At 45.1% G+C, this 10,180-nt stretch overlaps 1 protein-coding gene across 1 annotated transcript; it reads left to right on the forward strand.

Moving 5' to 3' along the window:
* Window positions 1-2,919: 2,919 nt before the first annotated feature.
* On the forward strand, window positions 2,920-9,366 carry LOC135055199 (perilipin-2-like). Its single transcript, XM_063958957.1, has 8 exons — window positions 2,920-2,980; window positions 3,879-3,918; window positions 4,628-4,823; window positions 5,623-5,705; window positions 5,815-6,067; window positions 6,240-6,424; window positions 8,242-8,376; window positions 8,480-9,366. The coding sequence occupies exons 2-8, from the start codon at window positions 3,895-3,897 to the stop codon at window positions 8,855-8,857; spliced, it is 1,254 nt and encodes a 417-aa protein (XP_063815027.1). The 5' UTR covers window positions 2,920-2,980; window positions 3,879-3,894; the 3' UTR covers window positions 8,858-9,366.
* Window positions 9,367-10,180: the final 814 nt, after the last annotated feature.

Raw genomic sequence — 10,180 nt, forward strand, 5'->3', positions numbered from 1 at the left:
ACCTGTGGAAGAGAACGGTATGAGGTTCCAGCTATTGGTAATAGTGTCACCCTGGTACTGAAAAGAAGAGGTACAATCAATACGACACAAGCAGGTTACAGTGGACCCAAATGCAACCCTCCGGCACTTGCGTCACTACACATCCAAACATTCCCTGACAAGCATTGGTGTATCAGGGAATATTTGGATGTGCAGTTTTGCAAATGCCGGAGGGCTGCACTATGGACATGCCGGGGTGACTTGGACAAGAGGGAGTTTTGGGCAATACATCTCACCTGAGGGGGGGTTGTCAGCTACATGGCGGAGGCTCAGGTCCACATCACAAGTAGGTCGCCCAGGGAACATCAGGGGAACTGTGGTGTCTCTTCACATCCACGCCACTTGGGAAGGATACACCGCAAGACCTGTGGAAGAGAACGGTATGAGGTTCCAGCTATTGGTAATAGTGTCACCCTGGTACTGAAAAGAAGAGGTACAATCAACACGACACAAGCAGGTTACAGTGGACCCAAATGCAACCCTCCGGCACTTGCGTCACTACACATCCAAACATTCCCTGACAAGCATTGGTGTATCAGGGAATGTTTGGATGTGCAGTTTTGCAAATGCCGGAGGGCTGCACTTTGGACATGCCGGGGTGACTTGGACAAGAGGGAGTTTTGGGCAATACATCTCACCTGAGGGGGGTTGTCAGCTACATGGCGGAGGCTCAGGTCCACATCACAAGTAGGTCGCCCAGGGAACATCAGGGGAACTGTGGTGTCTCTTCACATCCACGCCACTTGGGAAGGATACACCGCAAGACCTGTGGAAGAGAACGGTATGAGGTTCCAGCTATTGGTAATAGTGTCACCCTGGTACTGAAAAGAAGAGGTACAATCAACACGACACAAGCAGGTTACAGTGGACCCAAATGCAACCCTCCGGCACTTGCGTCACTACACATCCAAACATTCCCTGACAAGCATTGGTGTATCAGGGAATGTTTGGATGTGCAGTTTTGCAAATGCCGGAAGGCTGCACTTTGGACATGCCGGGGTGATTTTGGACAAGAGGGAGTTTTGGGCAATACATCTCACCTGAGGGGGGTTGTCTGCTACATGGCGGAGGGTCAGGTCCACATCACAAGTAGGTCGCCCATGGTAGAGTTGGATAAAAGGGTCCAATATTTGCGGCAACCAAACAACAGGAGAAAACAGGGGGTAACGAGTCGTCAACAGGACAAAAACAGGCCTGGGAAGGTACATCAACAGGACGTAAAAACAGTCACGAAGGGGTCTCTCTGCATTCGGGGAAAGGGGTCCCATGTGTAAACATGGGACCCCTTTCAGTCCGCTGGTCCGGGTTTGTCGTGTTATTTTTTTGCCAAGTACGTGGATTTATCTCTGGACACTGGATCAGGTGAGTCTAATTTTTTTCACAGGTACCCCGGATCGACGGAGACTGTGGCAGTCGGCGGGTCAACATAGGTAAGTATGTGTGTGTCGGCAGTTGTGTAATAAAGTTTTACTATCAAGGTGTGTGTCTCCTGTTTTTATTGGGGTATTTTTTTCCAGTAGTACTACAGGTACCAGCTGGCCCGTTTTTCTCCCACATGCTGGTACTTGTGGTTCTCCAAGTACCAGCTTGTGGGGGAGGCTTGCTGGGACTTGTAGTACTACTGGAAAAAACAATATTCTTTCATTTTTCTCAAGGCTATCAGCCCCCCATCCGCAGCCCTTGGATGGGGGGGACAGCCTCGGGCTTCACCCCTGGCCCTTGGGTGGCTGGGGGGGGACCCCTTGATTGAAGGGGTCCCCACTCCCCCAGGGTACCCCGGCCAGGGGTGACTAGTTGGATATTTAATGCCACGGCTGCAGGGCGCTGTATAAAAGTGACCCCCGACTGTGGCATTATCTGTCCAGCTAGTGGAGCCCGATGCTGGTGTAAAAAATACGGGGGACCCCTACTCTTTTTGTCCCCCGTATTTTTTGCACCAGCACCAGGCGCAGAGCCCGGTGCTGGTTTTAAAAATACGGGGGATCCCCTGTCCAATTTCTCCCCGGATTTTTAGAACCAGGACCAGCTCGAAGAGCCCGAGGCTGGTTATGCTTTGGAGGGGGGACCCCACGCCATTTTTTTTCAGGATTTTACCATTCCATGTAAAAAAATATATATATATTTTAAAAAATATATAAATAATACTTGTGCCTCCAAAACAGACAAACCATGTACCTAATCCCTTCTAATATAAATAGATATGCTATTAGCAAAAAAAAAACCACCCAAAAAAACATGTTTTAATTTTTTTTTATTCGTTTTACTCACCAAAGTGTGGCGGATTGAAAATGACGAATTTACTGTCTAAAAGCACTGTTGTCGAATTTCCAAACTTCAATTGAATATACTTTTGGCGAATTGCCGCATTTGTACCATTGCAGAAAAGTCGAATTTGACAAAAGTCGAATTTCAAAAAGTCGAATTTTGAAAGTCAGTTTTTTTGACGGAAAGTACTGAATTGCATTGTCGATTTTTTTGGGGGGGGCGAAAAATTCCCGTTTTTCGACAATTTTGGGAATTCGACCGCAATTGCATATACCCCTTTATCTCTAGGTTTACCATACTGTCCCTGGGCTGGCTGACGTCAAGTCTGCATTTCATCTGGTTGTAATCAGCTAGAGAACCTGTGTAATCCATGAGTGCTTAGATTTAAAGGGACATTATGATTAGCCTATTTATCTTTCTCCACTTTATCTCTCTCCAAGGCTTAGTACATCTGCCCCATGTCACAGAAATGTAGTTAGACACTTATGGAGCTGACAGGAGACACTAATGATCTGCACCCACACCTGTAACTCCTCCTACTGAGCCCTAGATAGGGGAGGGACAGAGCAGGTCACATGTGAGGCAGCCCCTATAAAAGCCAGGGTGCCCTGAGGCAGGGAGCAGCAGTCAGGAAGGAGCCAGGAGGTTGTGCAGAGGTCAGGATACTGGAATACAGGTAACCACTAGAACACCATCCAATCATCACCATTTGATAGCTGCAAACATTGGAATGCTGCCATTGAATGTTTGATATATTAGTAGTTGTAAGTAGGGAGGCCAATCCTGGGGTGTTTTTTTTTCAATGCTGGGATTTGGGATTAAAAAATGCTCATTCCCGGGATTGCAGTAGGGAGCATGGAAAGTATATGTGGAGGGCAGTAAGGCAGGGTGGATGTAGGGAGCAAGGGAGGGTGGGTGTAGGGAGCTGCGGGAGAGTGGGTGTAGGGAGCAGCGGGAGGGTGGGTGTGTAGTGAGCATGTAAGGTACAGGAAGGGAAGGTGCCAGTGGGTGTAGTGAGCAGAGGGATGATGTCTGGAGCAGTGAGGGAGTGTGGGTGTAGGTAGCGATAAGATAAACACTACTTAGGCGGGCCGCGGGCACCAGCCATGGACACACACACTGACCACGCTGGCAGCATTTCAAACGTAGCGATGGCCACCAGCCAGTCAGAACTGGCAGTCCGGCAGCCAATCAGGGGCCGTGGCTGCTGCCGCTTCCCTGATTGGCTGCCGGTCTGCCAGCTCTGATTGGCCAGTGCTACGTTTGAAATGCCGCCAGTGCGGTCAGTGCGTGTCCTCATAGCTGATGTAACTACATTGCTGACAGCCGGGCAGCGCTGTCGGGCAAAACTGTGCATGCGCACTCTAATCCCGGGATTGGAGGCTCCAATCCTGGGATTCAAATCCTGGCATTTTTGGGTCCAAATCCTGGGATCCCGCCGATCCTGATCCCGGGATTGGCCTCCCTAGTTGTAAGGGAACCATTGATGGTCTGTAACCATCAGGCAGTGATGTCCATTCCTGAATAACTGCTGCCTTCTGTGCTCTTACATGTGTGTATCTTATGTTTCCTAGGTGGCTGACTGTTAATATGGCAGAGACAGTAGAGCAGCAGGTAAGTACAGTGTATGGTGACACTATGGTATAGGTGAGGCTGGAGAATGGTAATGTGGGTTACTGTAGGTGGTCACATGCCCTGTATTGGGAGTATTTACACTTAATATTCAGGGATATATGCTTGTTCGCCTCATGCCCTATGCGGTTAGTAGTGTGCGCCTCTAAACCAGTCACACCCCCTCCCCTCCCAAATGCTACTGTTACAGTCCAGGTTTTAAGAATATCTATGCTTGAACCTAGATGATTAAATCAAATGGACTGGGGTACTAATTGAGTCACCTGTGGTGAAGCATGGATACTAAAACTTGGAGTGCAGTTTGGAAGCATTGTATGTAGACTAGGCACAGAATGGTGTATGTTTGCTCCTGTTCATTTTAAGTAATGGTGGTGGTCTACAACCCCCTTTAACAGTGCAGCCAGACCTTGCATGTGCAATGTGTGCTGCAGTCCCTGACTGATCAACTGGGCCACCTGTAGTTGTGATATTACTGGTCCTAGTAACCTGTGTACTATGCAACTGCTGCATCTAAAACTCACTTTTGTGTTTAAAAACAAACCAAAACTGAGTGGTAATTGCCAATGTTATAGGTCACAACTGTAAACCGTAAATGTGCACCCTGAGCCCTGTCCACAGGTGTGGCCTCCTGGTCTGCTCAGAAGAACCCAACTGTACGGTGTTGGACTAACTCTGGCTGTTTCTCCTGTAGAACGTTGTGGTCAGGTTGATCAACCTCCCCTTGGTGAGCTCAACGTATGACATGGTGTCTTCTGCCTATATCAACGCCAAAGATAATCGCCCCTACCTCAAATCTGTGTGCAATGTAGTGGAGAGGAGTGTGGAGAACATCACGTCGGTGGCTGTGACCAGCGCCAGGCCAATCCTGCAGAGACTGGAGCCTCAGAGTAGGTTTTGAGACTTTCTGCTGTGTCTGGAAACTATCTTTAAGGAGGACACTTATCAAAGCTCAGAGTTGAGACTTTAGTGGCAATTAAAGGCTAACTGGCTGTTTCTTTATCAGTCTCCAAACTTTGATAAATACCCCCCGCCCACCCAATATTAGATCCAGTCTGTCATGCATTATTGACTTCACTGTACTCACTGTGGACAGACTTGTCCGTATTTGACAGCCTAGTACGTCCTTAATTAAAATACACATACATTAAGTACTGTACTCTGTATTCTGCTTGTCATCCAGTTGCTGATAATTACCTCTTATGTGTTCTCTTACAATGAGGATTAGCACTGGATTTAGTTGGTGTAGCAGTAAAATGCTGATTTATGGTCTTGTATGTTGTAAATTCGGTCTCCTACTATGCAAAAAACAAGCCCATCTTAAATCACCTTGGCATAGAAAGTAGCCTAAATATTGGCTGTCCCTGGTCTAAGATACACATCACTAGGCTAGCAATTGATGGTACCATTGGTGGGTTAGCATCAATGTTAAATAACAATTGATGACTTCACCCACTGATCGTTAACCCCTATCTATTACTCGCAGGGCTGCAGGCCAATCAGGGGGTGGCATTAGGCCCCATGTGCTTGCAATAACATTGGGGCTCTGTACCATTTATGTTGGAGAGCCATTGGATCTCTATATTCGATTGTTTGTAGTCATTGATGGCCAACTCAATTTAGATGCATACTTGGTGCTATGTACTGTTTCATAAGTGGCTTTTTTCTTTTCTTTGTCAAACCCTTTAGTTGCCCTGGCTAACAACATTGCATGTATAGGATTGGATAAGATTGAGGTGAAGCTGCCCATTCTCGATCAGCCTACTGACAAGGTAACTTTACAGCCCAGCAGCTATACCTGAATATCCTACACATAGGATAACATGCATTACACAGGCGTGTTGTATAAATGTCATCTGCAGTACCTGTGTCCTCCTCTAGGTGGTCTCCACTGCCTCTGAGGCAGTTCTTGGTGCTAAGGATGTGGTTGTACAGAGTATATCGGGAGTAGTTGGCAGAACTAAGGGAGCTGTGCAGGATGGTGTAGAGATGACCAAGGCTGCTGTGAATGGGGGCATTAGCACCATTATGGGGAGCAGTGTAGCGCAGATGGTGAGCAGCCGTGTGGACACTGCACTGACGACATCGGAGAGTCTCCTGGAACAATACCTGCCACCCACAGACGAGGAGCTGGGTAAGCCGGAACTGATGTGAGCAGTATATTCATGAACTAACACTTGGACTACTGGGACACAAAGTATAACTATAGCCACACAACTCTTACTAGGCCACTGACAGGCCAGCTGTAAAGCCAAGTCGGACATTTAAATGGATTTGTTATATTTCAAGCTTCTATATATTTTCAGCGAAGGAATCTACAAAAACAGAGGGGTTTGAAGTGGCAGCAGGAAAGTCAAGTTACTACGTTCGCTTGGGGTCACTCTCTACCAAGGCCCGTAAACGTGCTTATCAGCAAGCCTTGACACGAGTGATGGATGTCAAATGCCGGAGCCAGGAGGCCATGGCACAGCTACAGAACACCGTTGATCTGGTCAGTTGCAGATTTATAACCATGGCCACCACCTGTCCAGTATCCCTTTTGTTGCCATACCTGTAGCTGTAAAGAACTATTTCTTTCTAAGAAGCAACATTTAGAATCTTGCTCAAGGTGAAGAAATGAGCTCATAAACAATTCCATGGTCTGGATGTAGCAGATGTGACAGCTGGGCTACCCCTGACATGGTTGTATCTGATGCGTCAAACACCCAGTGCGTGGCTGCTGGAAATATTCCAGCAGCCGTTAATCATGGTGATAAAAAAACACAGCAGTGTAAATTCCTGGCGCAAAGTTGTCAGCCCAATCTAGATCCTCAACAGATCAGTCCAAATAACAGATCAAAAACAATATTCTAAGAAAAAACAAATGAGGATAGATCAAAGGCGATAACAAATAGAATGAATTTTGATATACGTCACATGGTATGATGTCCTTTTGGATATTCACTCTTTCAATTGTCTCATGATATCCAGATGTCAAACATGAAAAAAAGAGAGAGTACACATACATGGGTGGTATTGCTTTCAACACTAAATGAACAACCTATGAGTGTCCAGAAAAACGAAGCCTAAAGTGCCGGACCCAACTTGATAGTAGATGAGAATAGTATCTCGCCACCAATTTGCCAATATTTTGTGGACGTACCGAAACTCACATCAAAATATATAAGAACAGGTGTATAAAGGTATCTTTAAGCTGCTATTATCCCACGTGATGTAACAGAGTTTCGACTACCTTGAAAAAGACCCAGGAGGTCGAAACGTCGTTGGTGAAACCAGAGAGTGGAAACTACATAGAAAAACATCAGATTGCTGTTTTACGAACTTTTAATAAAAACCCTTTGAATTATCGATGTCATTCCTGATCCTGGCTTGAAAGATACCTTTTATACGTGGAACTAATCCCCCTCCAAAGTGAGTGGGGTACGTCTTCTGAAATAGCTCTTTCTGTGTTACATCACGTGGGATATAGCAGCTTAAAGATACCTTTATACACCTATTCTTATATATTTTGATGTGAGTTTGGGTACGTCCACAAAATATTGGCGAGATACTATTCTCATCTACTATCAAGTTGGGTCCGGCACTTTAGGCTTCGTTTTTCTGGACACTCATAGGTTGTTCATTTAGTGTTAAGCAATACCACCCATGTATGTGTACTATCTCTCTTTTTTTCATGTTTGACATCTGGATATCATGAGACAATTGAAAGAGTGAATATCCAAAAGGACATCATACCATGTGACGTATATCAAAATTCATTCTATTTATCGCCTTTGATCTATCCTCTCATTTGTTTTTGTTTTTTTAGTTAATCGTGGTGGTTTGCACCCTTGGTTTCTCACCAGTGTCTCAAACACTGCTGTATCGGGAAGCTGGCAGCACTGCCACCTGGTGGTGGAGGAACAGCTGCTGCAGAAATGTACACTGCAGCACTTCCACTTCCCCATTTTTAAATACCCAGCAGCTGCTAGGTCATAGGAACACTGCTGCCTTTCACACATTCACAGATGAGCATTGATTATCAGAATATCGATCATCTGATATTGGGGTTTTCTGTTTCATGTATATCCATTAATTACTAATTTAATGAAATCTTCATTATGCAATCCTATATTGATACAAGACCACTGATAACTTCAAATTCATGCACAGTATACCATAAAAATTGCTATAGAAAAAAAAAATCATGAAATGGTATTGGGTAGTGTTTATGTACTTTAGGCAGAGACACGTTCATTATATAATCAAAAAATCAGTTTCTGAATAAACCTTTTCCAGTTTAAGTGATTAAAGGATCTCATCTTTTAGATTGAATTTGCAAGAAAGAACCTGAATGGTGCCAACCAGAAGATCCATGATGCTCAGAATAGGATGTACCACACGTGGGTGGAATGGACTAAAAGCACAGGACAGCAAGCTAGTGGGGAGGCTGAGAGCACGGAGGTAAGCTCCTCTACTGGTGTACATGCCAGGTGTCCAAGTACTGAATAAGTAACGCATAGAGCATCAGAGTATTATTTCTAACCTGTAACTTCCGGTTTTTCAGCAAATTGAATCACGCACTTTGACTATTGCCCGGCATCTGACTCTACAACTGCAAACCACCTGTCTCTCCCTGGTGACCGGTGTCCAAGGCCTTCCGCAGAACATCCAGAGCAAGGCTCAGAACATCAGTGTCATGGCTACAGAGGTCTATCGGAACTTCCGTTCTGCTTCCTCCATCAGAGACCTGTCTGATGGCCTCTTAGCCACCAGCAAGGAGCAATTCACCAAGATGAAGAGTTCTATGGATGACGTCATGGATTACTTGGTTAATAACACACCACTAAACTGGCTGGTTGGTCCTTTTTACCCACAGACGGCTGGCTGCCCACATGGGGAGCAAGAAGCTGATGTGACAGATTCTACTAATAGGGATGATTGATCGCACTTCAGTCTACAGTCACTTTGTACCAAATTCACCCAAGTGGGCTATCACCGATGTGTAGTGGCAAATGTTTCATGTAGCTTTACTGTATACTTTCACTCGTATTTTTACACAAATGCTTTTTAGATAAACCTGTATTAATTGTTTCATCCACCACACTGTCATTTATGTTGTGCACTTTTGTATATTAAATATTTTTGCGGTAATGGTTTGTGTTCATGATGAAGCTTTGTACACAACTTCATAAATTTTAACGTTATGGCACTTGGAATGGGGGTAGGGGTGTTAGTAAACAAATATTGCAGACTTCCTGTGCAGTTCTATGGGGTGTAAAGGGGAAAAGCCTGATGCCAGTCACAAGGATAAATGTTCTGATACATTACATCCATTGTTGCTCACTTAATATGTAACTGACATCAGAGCAGCAGTGGAAGTATGCGGGTAGGCTCGGGTATGGAGTACCCTTAATAATTTGGCAGCAGGTACTCGGTACCACCTGCCACACACTTTGCCATTACCACGATTATAATGTGCCACAAAGCAGCAAGACCATGGTCAGGGTTACTGGGAGTGCAACAGTGGCTGTATTATCCTATTATAATGGAGGTATTACTATATTGTTAAATTGGGGGCATTACAATATATTGCTATTATACAGGAGGTATCCCTACATATATTATACTGGAGGCATTACTATATATTTGTAGCTTTGCCCCCAGATTTCTCCCCCCCCCCCCCCCCCCCCCCCAAAAAAAAAGGGGCTGTCATGTAGCCACTCCCACTAGCAGCATGTGGCCACACACCCTCATGACATGTCCACATCCATTTTTTGGCACTCTGTACCACTAAGAGAATATTTCTACTTGCACAACTGCATCAGAGCAAAGTATTTGATCAATTAGGACTTCAGTAATCTGGTCCTAAGAATAAATGAGGTAAACTACTTTTATGGGTGGTAAGACTTAAGCAGAAACTCATTACACAATTGGGCTTCAGGGCTAAAGCCAGAGCAGGCCATAGGCATATACAGCCACAGTCTCACACAGTATATAGGCATGCTGCATATCATTTTAATCAGCAGGAGCTGCTTGTGTATCCTAGCCACATAGCAATGCAAGTAAGATGCATTTTCATTAAAAAAAAAAAGGTGCCCACGTTAGCATTGAGGCAAGATTTGAGGACACATCTGTATCCAATCAGAGGCAGAGGTCACAGTGTTAGTGGCAGTGTGAGTGCTGTGTGCATGTGAGTGGGTTGGTTGTGCAGTAGTGTTTGAAATATGTGTAAGCAGCATTATGTGTGTCATGTAAAAATTATTTA

Source organism: Pseudophryne corroboree, chromosome 1 (assembly GCF_028390025.1).
Source record: "Pseudophryne corroboree isolate aPseCor3 chromosome 1, aPseCor3.hap2, whole genome shotgun sequence".
NCBI classification, from domain to species: Eukaryota; Metazoa; Chordata; class Amphibia; order Anura; family Myobatrachidae; genus Pseudophryne; species Pseudophryne corroboree.

Bases quoted from the DNA above. Each gene is read 5' to 3' on its own strand.
- LOC135055199 (XM_063958957.1), top strand. From the start codon at position 3,895: ATGGCAGAGACAGTAGAGCAGCAG. The intron at 6,425-8,241 runs GTCAGTTGCAGA...CTCATCTTTTAG, and splicing joins TACAGAACACCGTTGATCTG to ATTGAATTTGCAAGAAAGAA. The intron at 8,377-8,479 runs GTAAGCTCCTCT...CCGGTTTTTCAG, and splicing joins GGGAGGCTGAGAGCACGGAG to CAAATTGAATCACGCACTTT.